Source organism: Salvelinus alpinus, chromosome 29 (genome assembly GCF_045679555.1).
Source record: "Salvelinus alpinus chromosome 29, SLU_Salpinus.1, whole genome shotgun sequence".
Lineage (NCBI taxonomy): Eukaryota > Metazoa > Chordata > Actinopteri > Salmoniformes > Salmonidae > Salvelinus > Salvelinus alpinus.
Window position 1 is genome coordinate 42,511,447 of NC_092114.1, and position 19,482 is coordinate 42,530,928.

At 41.3% G+C, this 19,482-nt stretch overlaps 1 protein-coding gene across 2 annotated transcripts in view; it reads left to right on the plus strand.

The window, feature by feature from the left end:
- The first annotated feature begins 1,398 nt into the window (after positions 1-1,398).
- Positions 1,399-19,482, plus strand: part of LOC139558759 (angiopoietin-1-like) — a 65,330-nt gene continuing 47,246 nt past the window's right edge. The window contains exon 1 of one of the 2 annotated variants that reach the window (XM_071374174.1): positions 1,399-2,439. In XM_071374174.1, the coding sequence (XP_071230275.1) occupies positions 2,011-2,439 (429 nt within the window). In that variant the 5' untranslated portion in view covers positions 1,399-2,010. The remainder of the gene's footprint in view (positions 2,440-19,482) is intronic. The other variant, XM_071374173.1, reaches the window with a different exon arrangement.

A 19,482-nucleotide genomic window follows, 5' to 3' on the forward strand; every position in this document is an offset into this window, starting at 1 on the left:
TCATTTTCAAATAACAGAAAGTAAGAGGTCGTAATCTGAATAAAGGAAATAAGGCCAAGTTATGGTACTCATTGTGTATTTATTCCTTCTGTTAATATTAGTTGTATTATTTATATTTTTCTCTCTCTGCGTTGTTGGGAAGGACCCATAAGTAAACATTTCACTATTAGTCTACACCTGTTGTTTACGAAGCATGTGAGTAGATTTGATTAGATTAGATTTTAGATGTATGCCTACGTATGTATCAGGGTTGGGCTCAATTTAAATTGACGTCAGTCAATTCAGGAACTTAAAATCCCAAAATATTTTTTTTTTTGCTCACATAAATAGCTTATTGAGAAGTCATTGAAAATAGATGCCCTTTTTTCAATCGTTGAATTGGAATTTCAGTTTACTTCCTGAACTGACTGCCTTCAACCCTGGTATGTATACAGCAGACTGTATGATAGTATATCTTATTTGACAGCATGGCATTTAAGCTAATGTTCATGGCAGTGCAAGTAGTTTTGATTTAATACATTCAATGACTCTCTGCTCCGTTTGGACTTTGTAACAGACGCCAGCAAAGTACGTCAACAGTACCCAGATTTCCCAGAAATGTTTGCACATGCTTTGTGTCTTGGGTAGCCTTGGTTATTCTGGGGATTTGTTATCTTGGGTCTCCTCAATGCATTAATTCACACACCCTTCCTTTCCCACACTGTGTCCCCACTATGACAGAATACGTACACATCACACACACATCGGGGTGCTTTGGACCACAGTGAAGTGATGAGGACCTGGTCATTTGTATCTGTTGATAGCCTGCCCTGGATCCTAGGGATGTCAGGGCACTGTCCATAATAGGGACTTGACTTTTGACCCTGGCCCTTTCACCACAGTATTCCCTTGGCCTCCCTCGCTGGCTGCCGATGAAGACATTCCTCCTCTATCTACTCACTCTTGGATTTCGGTTTTGTTTTCCTGAAAACACGGAGCGCTCTCCCAGATTGGAATTTTGACAGCTTTCGCAGAGTTTTGCACCATGTTGTGGCTATTTTTGGTGGGAGGAGAAAAGAACATTAGATATGATATATCCCTTCATTCAATATGATAAAGTATGTAAACATCGAATTCTATTACCACCAAATGGGATAAAACTACATTTACTAAAAAACTGGGAAATACAACCTTCGACATGTGTGATCAGCATTGTGAACGCCTGTGTTATATAGTGGAGTGATGGACAGTGAGAATCCTGTGCTGTCTGTTGTTTACTGAAGTGCAGGGGAGATGAGAACAGACTTGGTGTTTACAGGGGCAGGGCTACCACACAAACCTCAGGTCACAGAGCTTGTAAACCGATCCTCGTAGTCTGAGCACATCCTCTGTACTGGGGTCCCTTTCTGCCTTACACACACACACACAGAGAGAGAGACTCGTCCATACACACACATTCCTCTGCAGTCTCTGTGAGGGGCAGGCTCAGAGTGTGCTGGAAGCCCGATGCTGTTCTTTAGTGAGCCTCGCTCCAGTCGTTGAGTCACAGAGGGAAACCAGAGCAGAGACGGAGGAGGAAGAGCAGAGCAGAGACACAAGAGGAGGTCTGACGACACTATCTGTATGCACTGACACTCATATTCAATACATGTAGACATACATGCACGTGCTGCGTTGACGTAGTGTAAGCAAGGATCATCTATATAAACATACAAGCTGTCGCGGTGCAACACGTGTATGTGGTGAGCCCTGGACGACTGACTTCTGGCTGACTTGTGACGGGACTTACAGCACTCCAGAAACCCATCACACGCGTGTGTGTAAGCACACCGGCGATGCCCTCCAGACCTTCTCACAGTAGGAGGTCCAGCACGGGGATGGGCGACACATATTCTACATCGACTGGGATCCTTATAGCGCTCTGATTCTACTCCAGCCAAAGGGAATGCTGGCCCAAGACTGACCGCTAAACGGAAGAAAATCCAGAATCCAACGATACAAGGACTTTACTTTTCAACCTTTCCCCCTAATATGATGTTGTGGAACAAGTTTTCCGGCCACTTGCTTTCCTTGGCAGCCCTGCTGGTGGCAGTAAGCTGTGGTGGGGGGGAGCAGAGAAAAGGGACAGATGGCAGCGCCAGCAGCACAGGACAGGGCAGCACAGGTGGCATCACGGGGAGCAGCAGTAGTAGTACTAGTAGTGAAAGTAGTAGTGGTAGTAGTAGCAGCAGTAATCGGAGGTACCACAGAGTCCAGCATGGACAGTGCACCTACACCTTTATCCTACCTGAGGGCGATGGCAGCGGAGGGAATTCATGCCGACAAGGGAACGCCGCGACCCAGTTTAACAGCGCCAATGCGCTGCAGAGAGACGCTCCACCACTGGAACAGGACTTCGCTTCCCAGAAGATCCAACACCTGGAGCACGTCATGGAGAACTACACTCAGTGGCTGCAGAAGGTAAGTGAGAAGTGGTCACACTGTCACAACTTTAGACGAACACAGGTGTTCTTTTATGTTGACTTTCTGATTTTTTCCCCTGGTGTTTCGTGACACCTTTAAAGTGACGTGTGTTTGAGAATGATGTTCTCCGGCTTTCAATTAGAGGTTTCTTGTGGTTGTCTTAATTCATGTCCTTACTGCATTGTCAGGGATACGTCCGTGTTCATATTGGCTGGAACTGTGTTCTACAAGACTTTTATTAATGGTTTAAGATCTTGGAGCGGATCTTGTATTGATGATTGATCATTATGGCAAATGTAAAACTTGGTGAGCAAATCTCATACGGAAGCCTACGATACTGAATGAGGGTCCTATTAATCTGGTTAAAAGCCTTTGTGCAACTGTCACATACCGACAAATAACCAACATCCGTATATAATTTAAATCCACAAAGCTGTTTCATTACCTAACTGTCTGTATTAACCACTGATCTATTTGTGTAAGATCAGTACTCAGTACTTCTCCGAAAATCTCCGTGCTCCCTGAGCAAATTCCAAAGACGTCCAGTAACGTTCCGCGCTGCGTCCATCACAAAGTGGTGGTAGTATTATGTTAGTCACCCAGCGTTCTCCAGTGTGCTGTCTCTTTAATGACAGGAAACCAATAAAGACCCCTGTGAGAGTGCGAGGGAAGAATGCTCCCTCTATGTACTGCTACCCAGGACTTCTCATTAGTCCAGACTGTAGCATTAGAATACAAAGAAAACAACTTAATGGGATAATCAGGTATTTTCAAAGTACATTATATTGATTGATGGACAGGATTTACTAACAGGAAAGACATTAAACAATATTTGTTTTATTTTATAAAAGGGGATATTTACTTGTTATTGAGAATGCATCTTCCATTTTCCCTTTTATATATTTTGCCGTGCAAAATTGTGTATCCATTTTTACTTCAACGCTCTGTATGCTTTTGAAGGGTAACCTTCAAATTGGATTCTCAACAGGCAAGGGCAGTTTTAAGATTTAAATAGAGGTTAAAGCAAATATGATGTTACAACTGGGTAAGGTAGAGTATCGCGGGAAACATAAATAATGATTTTGCAACGCAGTGCTCAGTGAACACAACTGGGAAAGCAATCAACAAATAAATATCCTTCTCATTGGGCTTGCCAAGAATTGTAGGCAAGGAAAATAAGCTGCGTACATTTCAAATTGAGTGTTGCTAATTTACCATCTATTAGGGGGTTAAGAGACAGATGCCTGTGGTGCATATGACTATGTCCAATCTGGTCTCAGAGCATTTTGTATTATTCTGAACGTAAATCGGTGAATTTCATTTAGTATGATATGTTATGTTTGGTATAGTTAACTAAGCCAGATGGTTACTTAAGGCAAAAATGAAAGGAGGGTGGTTGGTAGGGGGGGGGGATGGGTTGGTGTATAATACAAATGTCCAGCAACCCAAAGGTTGCGAGTTCGAATCTCATTACAGACAACTTTAGTATTTGAGATCATTCGCAATTTTTCAACTACTTACTATTTTCTTTAGCTACTTTGCAAGTTCTTAGCATGTTAGCTAACCCTTCACCTAAACTTAACCCTAACCTTAACCGTAACCCTAACCCTACCCTAGCTAACGCTACCTAGAATGTGTAACATCTCATACGATTAGCAAATTCCAACATATTGTACGTTGTGCAAATTCGCAAGATATTGTACATTTAGCAAATAAATAGCATACAGTATCAGTCAATAGTTTGGACACACCTACTCATTCAAGGGTTTTTCTTTATTTTTACAATTTTCTACATTGCAGAATAATAGTGAAGACATCAAAACTGTGAAATAACACATATGGAATCATGTAGTAAACAAAAATGTGTTAAACAAATCAAAAAATATTTTATATTTGAGATTCTTCAAAGTAGCAACGCTTTGCCTTGATGACAACTTTGCACAGTCTTGGCATTCTCTCAACCAGCTTCATGAGGTAGTCACCTGGAATGCATTTAAATTAACAGGTGTGCCTTGTTATAAGTTATTTTGTGGAATTACTTTCCTACTTAATGCGTTTGAGCCAGTCATTTGTGTTATGACAAGGTAGGGGTGATATACAGAAGATAGCCCTATCTGGTAAAAGACCAAGCCTATATTATGGCAAGAACAGCTCAAATACGCAAAGACAAACGACAGTCCATCATTACTTTAAGACATGAAGATCAGTCAATACGGAAAATTTCAAGGACTTTGAAAGTTTCTTGAAGTACAGTCGCAAAAACCATCAAGCGCTATGATGAAACTGGCTCTCATGAGGACCGCCACAGGAAAAGAAGACCCAGAGTTAACTCTACTGCAGAGGATAAGTTCATTAGAGTTACCAGCCTCAGAAATTGCAGCCCAAATAAATGCTTCACAGAGTTCAAGTAACAGACACAACTAAATATCAACTGTTCACAGAAGACTGTGTGAAGGAAACACGAGCAATGGCCATTAGACCGGTGGAAATCTGTCCATTGAGATGGTTTGGGATGAGTTGGACCGCAAAGTGAAGTAAAAGCAGCCAACAAGTGCTCAGCATATGTGGGAACTCCTTCAATAATTCCAGGTGAAGCTGGTTGAGAGAATGCCAAGAGTCTGCAAAGCTGTCATCAAGGCAAAGGGTGGCTACTTTGAAGAATCTCAAATATATTTTGATTTGTTGAACACTTTTTTGGTTACTACATGATTCCATATGTGTTATTTCATTCTACAATGTAGAAAATAGTCAACATAAAGAAAAACCCTTGAATGAGTAGGTATGTCCAAACTTTTGATTGAAAATCGTAACATATCATACAAAATGGTGGATGGACATCCACAAATGAATACATACCATACGAAACTTACCAACTTGGATTTACATACAGAATAATACGAAATGCTCTGAGACCAGGTTGCGCCATCACGTCCTTTTCCTCCAACAAATGAAGACCTGTTATGTATTAGATATTGCAAATAATGAATGAGTCTTTTCATGGTGAGGTGTCATGTTCTTTTGCCTATGTCTGAGTAATGATTTGCTTGTAAAGCCAGTTAGGTGTTTAAGATCACAAATACGGTTTCACTGTGACGTTAATGAATTGTGAGGTCATCACTGATACCACTTGGCAACTGAATTGCTTTTCTTAGCTTTGAGACTTGAACCCTGTCTCTGAAAAGACAGATTGTCTCTCTGAAATGAATACATGAATCAAATAAACAAACTCTAAATTCGGAAAAGCAGCTCTGCTGTACTTTTCACAATATTGTGACTTTCCAATGAGATTAGTAAGGCCAATCTATGATGAATTGCTTAAACACATAATCGTTTATTTTTGTCTGTAAAATGTTGGCACAAAGTGAACAAATCATTTCACATAATGCACAGTGGATTGGAGATTACTCTGCAGTTGTGTGATTCATTTAACAGAACGTCGTCAACACCCGTTAGCATGCTGTGCCCTCTGCTTATTAGTAATAGGTGTAGCCTTTTAAAAGCTATTTGGGAAAGCTTCTCGACAGTTTTACCGCTTTTCGTCTAGCTCTGAAACGTTATCTTTTCACTCCTCAGGTTGCGAGAAATAGTCGTTCTTTATAAATGACTCAATCTTACATTCCAATGAACTGTTGATTGAGTTTGTAGTTAGGAAAGTAGCAAATATGTTATTCCTTCTTACTGTATGCTGTATTTTTTATTTGTATTATTTCACCTTTATTTAACTAGGCAAGTCAGTTAAGAACAAATTGTTATTTACAATTTCACTCTAGTAAAGCACAAAGATACGGGTAAGTACATATCAATTCCCAAATAAATGTTTGGCTTTTGCTCAGAAACAGCACATATCACTACGCATCACTGGGTTTAAAACTGCTTTCATACAAATGATTGGTGACCTACAGTATATAAATGAAGAAAAACTACTGGCATGCAAAATATTGTTCAGTGGAGAAAAATCACGGCACATATTTAGTACCACGTCTATACATTGTAAGAAAAGTATGTTGATTCAAAATACAATTGTAAGGCAACCAGCTGTAATAGTGAGTTTGCTCAACATTTGGGCATATAACTGAACGAACATACAGTGCCGTTGGAAAGTATTCAGACCCCTTGACCTTTTCCACATTTTGTTACATTACAGCCTTATTTAAAAATGGATTACAGTACAATACCCCATAATCACAAAGCAAAAACAGGTTTTCAGAAATGTTTAGTAATTTACCCAAAAAAATATATATATGATTATATTTTTATAAATATTCAGACCCTTTACTCAGTACTTTGTTGAAGCACCTTTGGGTATGATGCTACAAGCTGGCACACCTGTATTTGGGGAGTTTCTCCCATTCTTCCCCGCAGATCCTCTTAAGCTCTGTCAGGTTGGATGGGGAGCGTTGCCGCACAGCTATTTTCAAGTCTCTCCAGAGATGTTCGATTCAAGTCCGGGCTCCCGCTGGGCCACTCAAGGACATTCAGAGACGCATCCCGAAGCCACTCCTGCGTTGTCTTGGCTGTGTGCTTAGGGTCGTTGTCCTGTTGAAAGGTGAACCTTTGCCCCAGTCTGAGGTCCTGAGCACGCTAGAGCAGGTTTTCATCAAGGATCTCTCTGTACTTTGCTCCGTTCATCTTTCCCTCGATCCTGACTAGTCTCCCAGTCCCTGCCGCTGAAAAACATCCCCACAGCATGATGCTGCCAGAGACATGCTTCACCGTAGGGATGGTGCCAGGTTTCCTCCAGACGTGACGCTTGGCATTCAGGCCAAAGAGTTCAATCTTGGATTCATCAGACCAGAATATCTTGTTTCTCATGGTCTGAGAGTCCTTTAGGTGCCTTTTGGCAAACTCCAAATGGGCTGTCATGTGCCTTTTACTGAGGAGTGGCTTACATCTGGCCACTCTACGATAAAGGCCTGATTGGTGGAGTGCTGCAGAGATGGTTGTCCTTCTGGTAGGTTCTCCTATCTCCACAGAGGAATTGTAGAGCTCTGTCGGAGTGACCATCGGGTTCTTGGTCACCTTCCTGACCAAAGCCCTTCTCCCCCGACTTTTCAGTTTGGCCGGGTGGCCAGTTCTAGGAAGAGTCTTGGTGGTTCCAAATTTCTTCCATTTAAGAATGATGGAGGCCAATGTGTTCTTGTGGACCTTCAATGCTGCAGAAAATGTTTGGTACCCTTCCCCAGATATGTGCCTTGACAGAATCCTGTCTCGGAGCTCTACGGATAATTCCTTTGACCTCATGGCTTGGCTTTTGCTCTGACATACACTGTCAAATGTGGGACCTTATATAGACAGGTGTGTGCCTTTCCAAATCATATCCAATCAATTGAATTTACCACAGGTGGACTCCAATCAAGTTGTAGAAACATCTCAAGGATGATCAATGGAAACAGGGCGCACCTGAGCTCAATTTCGAGTCTCAAAGCAAATGGTCTGAACACTTACTGTATGTAAATAAGGTATTTCTGCTTTTTATTGTTAATACTTTTTCAAAAATATCTAAAAACCTGTTTTCACTTTGTCATTATTTGATATTGTGTGTAGATTGCTGAAGCTTTTTATTGATTTAATCAATTTTAGAAGAAGACTGTAATGTAACAAAATGTGGAAAAGGTCAAGGGGTCTGAATACTTTCCAATTGCACTGTATATTCTCATGTTGAATTGAATGTTCACTCAATTTGAGCTGAGTTTGTTGAGTAAACACACTTTAATAGATTCGCTCAAATTCTTGTCCTTTTGAAGTCTGCTCAACTCACAAAATAATGCTGATTAAGCAATTGGTTAAATTGGCTTTTTTTTTTTTTTTTTTTTACATTGTAGGCCTACTGTCAGGCCATCCTGTGTAGAAAAGAGTCTGAGTCCCACTGAAATTGAATCTCACTGGTCTTTATCTTTGTTCAGTGGACTTCAACACACTATACAGCATACTATAGAAACAGTACTGAATTCTCGACTAATGAGACCGCTGGCATAACTTTTCCACAAATGTAAAAATGTGAGTGTGCGAAAGCATCTGCCATCAACACTAATACCATCATGTTTCTTCCCTGACACATTTGCGTTCTCTGCAGACCTCTGACATTTTTCATCTGAAGCGGGAAAACGAAAGGGGGGGAAAAAAGAAGGACAAAAAAAACATGCATCCAGCATGTCTTTAATATTCGGAAAGAACAACATTCAATAATCTCGTCAACAATAAAGTTGATTGATAAGAGAAGTTACAGTAACCAGTTGACACCAACATTGGGAAGAATTAGAAGAAACGTTTTACGAGGCAACCCTAAAACACACAGTGATAATTCCGCCTAATTATGGACGTGCAGGAACATCGGGATGCAGTTAACATTTTTCATTGGACAGAAGATTAAGTGTCCCAGCCACTCTATCTATCTTAATCACGTAAGCCTTGACTGCTTGTCGAGAGGAGAGCTGGCCCTAATGCTACACCAGCCACCCTGGTGAAAGAATCAACAAAGGATACCACACACACTCCCATGCATGGGCGCTTAACTTTTGGGGGTAGATGAAGCAAGCAGCTGTTTGGGAAGCGTTAGGCTGTCCCGATCATTCCGTCTGAAGTTCTGCTTGGCCCAGGGAAGAGCAGGCACTGATAACATTCCTGCCCAGTCAAAGGTGGCTTCTGTTTGTCTAAATATTACTTCTCCAGCAGACCTGTAAAGAAGGGGGAATTGGATCAGATTGTCTGTGATCTTTGGGTATTTGTTGCTGGAAACTAGCCACTTAATGCATCCCCACTCCAGGCTATTGCTGTAGGGCTTGGGGAAGTGTGCCTGGTCAGTTGTAGAGGAAAGATCATTAAGGTTGCCTTTAAAAAAAACAACAACATTAAATCCTAGTTAAAATGACTTGGGGTGAGATGTGTTGTATCACTCACCTGATCACTTCCAGATGCGTTCAACGTTTGAAAGATATAAATCACCGACAGGAGAGATACACTCAAGATTCCCTTTCTACTGCCTCAATATTTAAAGGACAACTCAAGTCATTGGAACTTGGACGAAGGTCCATTTTGAGGAGCCAAAACAAACCTTCTGCCTCTAGGGAGTGAAAGTGATAGATCTTCACACTTTGACTTTGGTGCAGACAGTAGAAAGGGTTTCAAACCAATGTTTCTTCAGAGGGAGGCATTGCCAGAATAAGCTGTTGAAGTTAAAACGAGAGACAAAATCCATGTCCCACAGTGCTATCCCTGTGAAATTCCCATTGCTGTGCCTTTAAACTGAACACGGCCATGCCGGTTAGTGTAAATACAGGGGTTAATGGATGTACAACATGGTTAATACAGCGGAAGGCTGAATATTTCTATTCGTTATGCTATTAGAAGGCCACACAGCATGCCTAAAGAGCCAAGGAAAGACCAAGCTATTTTAGGGGTGACTTCCTCTGTATCAAAGTACATTTTTGCTGATAATGCGGGCCAAAACTAACAATCGGATGATGCATAGATTTAGTGGACATGCAACAGACTTAGAAGCGCTTCCTTCCTGTCCAGCACAAAACTTGTAAGACCACAAAAATAGCAGAACGCGTTGTTCTATTCTGCTACTGCTTCCATAAATTAATCTTTGCCTCCTTTGCACTAGCAGAGAAGGTAAAAAGAGAACAGAGCTTTCTTCTCAACATGTCAAGGGAATAAGGAAGTCCATTACGACAATGCCACAGTATTTCCACATGGATGTGAACACTGAGGACAACATGGTTAATGTTCTTGATTTTCAGGAAAGGGGCATTTAGTATGTTTGTCACAGTCAATATGGCAGCTCACTTAGTTTCAAACTCTTTTTCCAGGAATCATATTTCGTTGTGGTCATCAGCCTCGAACCTGTTAGAACTTTTGATATTGGGCAGAAAAGTCCTTAACTTTATACTACAGTTATGCAACCGAAATTAATGGTGGAGTTAATTTCTCTGTAATGTTACCCGCGGTCTGGAGAGGCTCTCTGAGAGGCATCATGGGTACATGTGGTTAAACTTCTTGCATTCATTTTAATGAATCACTCTCTGGTGGGCGCTTTGTGCAGGATTTATCTAGCTTTAATCGCTATATTATTTTTGTATTTGGTAAGGTGTGTCAGGCTTTTGTTATATAACCCTCAAAGACATGTCACTTAGTGCTCTGCACTCATTAGTTTATGTGTTGAATGAATTGAGAATATACTGCATTATGTTTGGGTTTCCTTCTGTCCCTGATTTTTTCCTTTTTCTTCCTGGGTTTACCACAGGTATTATAAATTAAGGGCTAGGCGTCCCGTCACCTGTCGACAACTTCCGGAGAAGTTGGACGGTGCGCAGTTCAAATAAATAATCATAAAAATTATGGATATTAAACATCTAGGTACATATAAGTGTCTTATATCAGTTAAACGCTTAAATTATTGTTAATCTAACTACATTGTCTGATTTACAATAGGCTTTACAGCGAAAGCATGCCGTGCGATTGTTTGAGGACGGCGCCTCACATCAAAATAATATTCAACCAGCACAGGCTTCGTAAAATCACAAATTGCGATTAAATATTCACTTACTTTTTGAAAATCTTCCTCTGATTTGCAATCCAAAGGGTCCCAGCTACAACATGCATGGTCGTTTTGTTAGATAAAATCCTTCTTTATATCCCAAAAAGTCAGTTTAGTTGGCTCCATCGATTTGAGTAATCCACTCGTTCAACATGCAGAGAAAGGAATCCAAAAAGCTACTGCTAAACTTTGTTAAAACAAGTCAAAATATGTTTCTATTTAATCATTTAATCCTAATTAAACTATTAGACTTCATACGGAAAGAAGTATGTTCAATAGAAAAGCAAAATAAGCAAGTGCGCGTCCTCTTCGTCGCACGCGCACAGACTGATTTCCAACTCTGACTCCCAGTACCAAAACTCTAAATTCTTCCTAGTTTGGGAAGAAACAAGCCTGAAACCTTGAACGAAGACTGTTGACATCTAATGGAAGCCATAGGAATCGCAATCTGGGAGCTGGAATTGCATATGACCCATAGCTTTCCATTGGAAGAGCATGGTCCCTCTCAAAAAAAATTCTGGTTGGTTTTTCTTTGGATTTTCTTTTACCATATCAATTGTGTTATAGTCTCATACATTATTGTAACATGTCTGCAAACTTCAAAGTGTTTTCTATCCAATGGTACCAATTATATGCACATCCTGGCTTCTGGGCCTGAGTAACAGGCAGTTTACTTTGGGCACGTCAGTCAGACAGGAAGTGGAGAAAAATAAACCCTAGCTTGAAGAAGTTTTAAAGTGAGTGTGCTGCAGCATGTCACTCAGGTGATATGGATAATTTTACCATGTAGGTCTAAACTGTATATCAGGTAACTAATATTTTGAAACGGTTAGTGGCATTTGACCCTGTTTTGAATAAGGGTTAAGTATTACATGCCTGTGAGAGGAATTAACATGAATAATGTTGTTTTGGGAAAGCAAGTTGAAGTCGTTGTGCTTGTGTTTAGAAGTAATACTGTAGCTTGCGAGCATTGCCGAACGTAGTCCATAGTTCAATGCCCTGGCAGATGCCTTTCTATGGCACGGGTGAGTGATTTTGACCCAAATAAAAGATAGTTGCCATTTTTATATTGTGGAATGGGAATACCATACAATACTATAAATGTGATTGTTCGGTCAGTGGTCAAATACATTCTGCTATCACAGTTTACTACAACATATCATTACTGAATTTGGAATCCAGCTGTGATAAGAATGGCGTATCCCTGGTTTCTATTATTTATATATGACATAGGCTATAACTCATGTCATAGTTTTTCTGCCTTGTTAAGTTTCTGTCATCTTTCTCAGAACTTATCCATCGGGTAGCCCGTTCTGGTTCATTTCAGTCCTGTAGAATTCCACCAGGCCCTACAAGAGTCTGCCTTTATATAATTGTATACAGCTTTTTTTATTTTTTTCATGCAGGCCTATGCTTTCTATTTCTGTTTTCTGGCATGCGGCAGAAAAGCAAGAGACCGTTGAGCCGTTGTCTCTTTGTATCTCTTTTCGGGTTCAGCCAATCTTTAAGTTCACTGTAGAGTTTCATCGTCTACAAAATCCATCGGAATTCTCTCCCATCTGACAATTATTCATCTGAGAGATAAGGCTGACTCCGAGGAGTCGGGGTAAATTCCTGAAGCATCCCCATACACTGCCATTGAGCTCTAATCCCCTTAGAGGTTGTGTCCTACAGATGTTCCATTGTGAGTGGCTGCCTTTGTCTGTCAGCACTGGGGGCCGCTTGCCAAAGTTCCAAAGGACACCATTTCACCTTATCTGAGAGTTCAGCTTCTTAAACCTCTCCATGATTACAAATCAAAACATCACAATTGGGGATGAAAGAGAGCAATGGAATAGTTTCAGTTGAAGCGGAGAGGCTTTGAATAAATGAACAGAAACAGCAGATAACTATCGAGTCATCAAAGCAGACGCCCTGTGGGAAACCGAGTGAAGAGAAGCAAGTGAAGGTGGGGAGAGAGGGAAAGAGTGTGGGAGATATTGGGCAACAGATAAACATTTTCACTCCCTCACAACCAGAGTTGGATCTGTAAATGATGAACAGCCCAGTTTTCCTTCTCTCACTCTGTTCTTGTGCCGTTGTTGTCATATATTACGTCGGACTTCCATGAGAACTATTTGCAATGACCTCACTCATTTATTTATCCCATGTCTTTGGTGTGGGTGAGGCTTAGGGAAAAGTTGCTTGATGAAGAACTTGTTTGCGGTCCATATCTTATTATATATTAACATGCGGTTTGAAACGGCACAATACGATAGGCCACTCGCAACTCCGTCCAGTGCGGTGGGTGGTTTCGTCTTACGAGTGGGACGTGTTTGGGTCCTGCTTTAACAGTTTAGAGCTGTGATTGGCGTGACACCTCATCCACACCCCTCACACACACACACACACGTTATATTAACAGCTCTGGAGAACAACTTAACCTTGTAGAGCACCGTGTTTGCCTTGTCTGGGACCCAAGCCAGGCTTCTCACATTCCACACAATACCAGGGCTGTGGCTGGCAGAGTCAACTGGAGATAGTGTGCTTTATCACATAATATCAGACCTCTGCTTAAAATAGGAGTCAAAGGTCAATCCGCAGTACACCCCAACTTTTTAAAGAGAAGAACTGGACTCAATGTAGTCTCAATCACCCTTATGATAGAGCCCTAGCAGGCTTTGTTGGGTCAGGATAAGACTGACCTCTTGTACTATCAAACTGTAAGTGTTTCAGGGATAAACGGATCGTTTCAGCAAGAGGTGTAACAGTAGTCGAGTGTAGGGGTTCAGAAACTACCAGACTGATGCAGACCACCACCAGAGAGTCACTCAACGAGACAGGCCCAGAACACACGTCTGCAGCTGGGAAAAGAATGGAGCTCTAAGCCTGTTAAGTCATAAATGGGTGCAGATGTTTGTATGAGTGGACTTATCTGCCGGGGGGAGCTGCAGGCTGGGGTTGCGGGGGGTTAATCCTCAGCAGGTCTGGAGGGGCGGTGCTTGGATAGACTGGAGGAGCATGGGATGAGATTCAGTCTGACTAATGGTGGTCTATACTGTAGAAGGTCAGCTGGGATCTGCCTCTGTTACCACTCAGAACTCGTTCACCGAGCTTGAAACATTATGCACTGAGTTCTCAAACGTCTTAACGTATCGTAGTGCATGTCATCGTGTCAATCTGCCTGATAATTTTGTTTTGTTTTACTTTATTTGACCATTTCTTTTATTTTTTACTATTCAGGACATTTCAATAGTGTTATGTTGCAGGTGACTACTGCAAGTCACGTGTTCTCAATTTAAGAGGAATCAAAAGCATTCAAATATAGGACTCTCAACTATTACATAATGGTGTTGGAGTATTATATTCTATTTTGCTGTAACCATAGTCTAGCGCAGGGGTCTCCAACCGTTTCTAGCATGAGAGCTACTTATGTAAAATGAAAAGTAGTAAGCGACTCATTTTTGTCCTAGCTTTCAAATAGCCACATTATTTTCTTCTTCTCTCCCCTGCAACTCCTCCCCAGGTCCTTACTGTACAAGAGAAAGTAGTGCACTATGTTTTCTGTCAATATACCTGGTCAAATAATGGTTCATAAACAACTCTAGCCATTAGCATCCATTTTCCCTTCGTTACACTGGTATGAGCTGAGGTCAGGGACCCTATAAAATCTGAGATTTTTCCCCCCCAAATTATGTTTGCTATTTTCCCAAATGATACTTTCTCAGTTTTATTTTCCACACTCAAAATTACAATTGTTCATACGGAAACAACGAAATTGGATGTTCTGAGTCCATGCCAATGCTTAAATCACATCAGACGACCCGTTTTTATATAGGTCTGGAAGAAAACTAACACGTTTAGATTTTTGAGTGTAATCCCCCTTTAATTGCACATCTGGCCTTTTAATTGTGCATTTAGTGAGTGAGGAATGTGCCTTCTAATGTGCAGGTCTAACGACGGTTCTGTACTGCTGCTGCTCATTTCAAGGTTTGCAAATAACAAATTAAATACTTCTGCCAGGTAAGCCTACTTCGCCGGTAACATTTCATTGATACGGTTTTGGGGAAAGTATTTCTGTCAACCAACCCACAAGACACTTGTGACTATATGGATTGATAGACAAACGCGTGCACCACAGACAGACAGGGGCAATTTTGCTGTAAATTAATGAGCAAATATTGTGTTAACTTTGGCTTTTTAAACCAATAGTGGCTAATCAGGGGTGGGATAATGTCAAAGGTGCGTTAATTAGATAGAAGCTAGGTGCTTGCGGTGTATAATACTTGCGAGATTTGTTCATGACAGTTTGCAGAGGAACACGTGAAAATGGCATGTACTTTCAAAATTGCTTGGCGAGCAAGGCTACTCAGAGTTGGGCTGAAAGATACTGGTAGCTCGCAATTGACCTGTCGGAGACCTCTGGTATAGCGGAAAGGATCCCTACGCATCCCTTATCCTTCAGCTCAGCCTGGGGATAATGCACCTACCCTACTTGTCTTTGGGGTGCGCTGGTTTCGATCATCTAATCTCTCCCCTGCTTGTCACCATGTGTATACACACTTCTTCTGCACTTCAGTCTCAGAAAGCAAAAATAAACAGAGATCCAGCCAGATGAAAGCCCGGGGATATGGCGACATTGTGCTGCGTATCCTCTGGGTGCCTGCTGCTCTGCTCTGGGCCCTCAGAGGAGGCAGAGCTGTAAGAGACTGGAGAGGACCACGCTGGGTTATGATGATGTTACAGGGTTCAAACAGAGCTCTACTGTGCAGGTCTGGTCTGGTCTGCCTGGGGATCTTCCATATGATATGACTATGAGCTTCCACAGCTCCAAGGGTGGGGTTTTGCTCGAAGGGAACTGCATTCTCTCCACGTTGACATGTAGATTGCAGGTTAGCCAAAGGAAAGTGGGATGAATTAGTCAGTGTTATTACTTTACAAGACTTGACCTCTGAGTTGTTGGTTAGGATGTGAAACTAGCTATAACAGTGCAGAAACATTGGGATATCTTCTTAAGGTTTGTGACTTTTTTATTATTACAGACATTTTCATCTGTGAAAGAGACACACGGCCTCAGCAGTCATTAGCATCCATTTTCCCTTCGTTACACTGCTACGAGCTGAGGTCAGACCAAAGCAGTTCCATCTGGTGAGGGCTACTGTACCTCTTCCTGCTGCTTTGTTTTCATTCCACTGTTGTTCAGCATGCACCGTAACTGAGGGAAAAGGGGCTGTTCCGAGCCACTGCCTCTGCGGCCTCCATGCCATTGACCCCCTGTGCCGCCCCCCTTCCGCCCCATACTACCCCGGGGCACGATGACGACCGCTGTCAGCACAGACGCATGACATCAAAGCCCCCTGTCCAGAATCCAGACCCACACAGCTACAGATGATGCATGGTCCAGTCTCACCCACACTGTGAGATGAAGCAAAGAAGTGCCTCATAATTTAGACCTGATGTAACAGTGTGGCTCGTTGTGTGATGTAAACATAGAAACGAAAGGGGGGCTCGGGTTTGACTTGGGATGTTGGGTAACCCTGGATGACTAGAGAATTGATCAACTTTCGCCTCTTTAGCGGGATGTTAGTGGGGAAGATAAACATGGACGTGACGCTGAATGTAACAATCGCTGTCATTAAATGGCCATTTATTTGATTAGACCAGGCAGCAGTTCTGATAGATGTTTAGCTGCCTCTGGTAGTGAGGGAATATAGTAGTTATTATTATGTTATGAGAAACCCCTACCATAGTCACAAACGTTGAGATTGCTCACATATCAAATGTATTATGGCTTTCTGGCTATCTTGAGGCAAACCAATTCCACCTATGTCTGAAATGTGCTGGAAGAGAGAGGGATACTCCGAATGTTTGGATTTAATCACCCACCTCCCGTGGGTTGGTATTCCTTTGTGTTCTAGGGCTAGGAAGATTGAAAGGGCAGTGCCAAAGTGATTACTCAGCTATTATCGGCCACATTCCTACTTGGATTGAAACCCAGTGGAAACTTTCCCATGTTTGAGAGAATCACTAGCTCAATTCCTCGGAAAACTGCCCTGGTACTGTGGGTCCAACTCCTCCGAGCAGAGTTAAATTTGTTTGGTTGTTTGGTTCTCTTTCCGCATTCCCATGTCTTGGATGAATGCGTGTTTCCTCTCCCAAACGTCCAGATACACATAATTAATTGGGGTAATTTGAGGGCCTGCTTTGACATAAGAGAGCTCCTTGTAACTCAAGGATTTGTGAAAATATACATCCCGACACAATCACGGCTGCAAAATATTTATTTTCACTCTCGATGAATTCACATGAATGATGCTAAGTAACCTGAGCTCAACAGAAGGAAGCAAAACAGTAAAATATGGTTATTACAATGATAGCCTATAATTCAATTATATGTTGATTCATATACATAGTGAAAATGTTAGGATGTATTAATAGACTATTAGTGTTCTTAATCTAGTTTTCGGACCGGGTAAAAACACCAATTTATTCCCATTTTTGAGATTCATCAGTGTGTTGCCACTGGAATATGGTCATATAAGATAGCCAAATAATCCTTGTCTAGACCAACTCTGCAAATTCATTTTCAGAGTCTTGATTGTAATAACAAACAAACCTTCCACATCACAGTACCCAAATCAAAAAGAGAAAAGTCAACATTTCAGTTGGACAAGATCCCTCCGGCTGTTCGGAGAGGGGAGCTGAAATTCAAAGCAAACACGTTCTCCGTCCCTCTTTTCATGTTTTGAGTAAGTTCATGTTTATAAGGCAGGATATCAAAAATTAATTGCTTCTTGGTTATGTTAACTTCTTCTTCTTGTGAAATTGGCTCTTATTTTTGACGTTTTACCCATCTGTCATTGCCTGGGAAGTGATAGTAGCTTGTTACCTTGGTTGCCGAGGATGTGTTTCGTTTAGTATATGATGCTGACTGTTGAAGACCTTGAATTGATGTCTGAGATTTCTATAAATAGATTGGGATAAATTATTCCAATCACATAAGAATGAATGTAAGACCATATTTCCCTAAAGGAACAGAACAAATTTGGCCGTCACACGTTTAGATTTAGTTTGACTTTTCTCAGGCTTTTTTCCCATTTATAAATGTTTCACCTTTGTCTCGGCTTTATAAACTTTAGAATCTTTAATCTGATTCAAGTTGCGCTAAATGTTACTGTCCATGTACGTGATCTATAGTTTGTGTTACTAAAACTTACTAAAACATAAATAAATAGCTTTGACTTAATGGTTTGTATAAAGTATTTCACAATCTGCCCTAGAATCTGCCCTAAAATCCTTCAGTCCAATGAGAAAAATAGTCTCGTCTGATATTTAGATTTTAATAAACAGTGCTACAGTGTCTGTACTTTTCTCATGATCGTTTTGTTTAGATAATTGTACTAACGGATTTGATGTAGGATCTCTCCAGGTATTCCAAGATGCACTGGCTCCTCTGTGCTTGTCCTTCACAGAAATCATGTACAAAGGTTCAGGTTCGAGTTGTTACAGAACAGTAATACGTGCCAACCTACAAGCACGCCCCATTCCACCACGGCAGGCCACCTTTCCATTCCCAGGTTCAAGCTCCACAGCTTTGGCAACAGGGCCTTCTCCAGGGATGCTCCTAGGCTCTGGGAACTCCCTCCAGCCATCCGTTACTCTGAGACCATCACCATCTTTCAGTCCCTCCTAAAGCTCCAGCTCTCCCCAATTGTAAAGCGATTCTTATGTAGTAACAATTTGTGTTTTTTACATTGTATAAAAGTAGTGGCTCGGAGCTAGAACAGTGTATATCATACATTACAGTTGAGGAACAATGGCAAAGTAATTCTACTTAAACTTGTAGCCCCCCTTTTGAGAAAATGGGCCTTGAATGTTTTGGTACATTTACTGGAGAGCTCTTCTTTGTCATCCATTTCAGCATCCTTCACATGCGTTTAAGCCTTAGCCATACCCATCTCTTTAAGGATTCACATGCATGACATCAGCAGCCTGGTGGTCCAAAATAGCATAACTGGTGTATTTTAACACCAATAAACCCATCCGTTTAAAAATACATTTTGTATATGTCAATCTAGCAAACCAGGCGACTAAACAATGTTTTGGTTTGTTTCTAGCTTGTTAGCTAGCCAACATTAAATTAGCTGGCTAGCCAGTTCAAATAATGACCACATCATATAGCTGAAAACATCTTACTTTTGCTAATTTGTATTCATTATTACAGGAAAATAAACTCACAACAAGATCGTTCTTTACAAGTTAACGGCAAGCTAATTACAAAAACCAGGGCATTCTACCAGAGAATTTTAGAATTTGAACACTGTCTCGTTGGCCTAACTTTAGATTCTAATTTGACTTGGCGTTGGTCATGTTGTTCTTCACATTACCGTCTCTGGTAAACACACACTACCAAATCAAAGTTTATTTGTCACATGCACAGGATACAGAAGGTGTAAACGGTACAGTGAAATCGTATCTTGCATAGTGGAATCTTTTGTTTAGAAATGTAGCAAGCTAGCTAA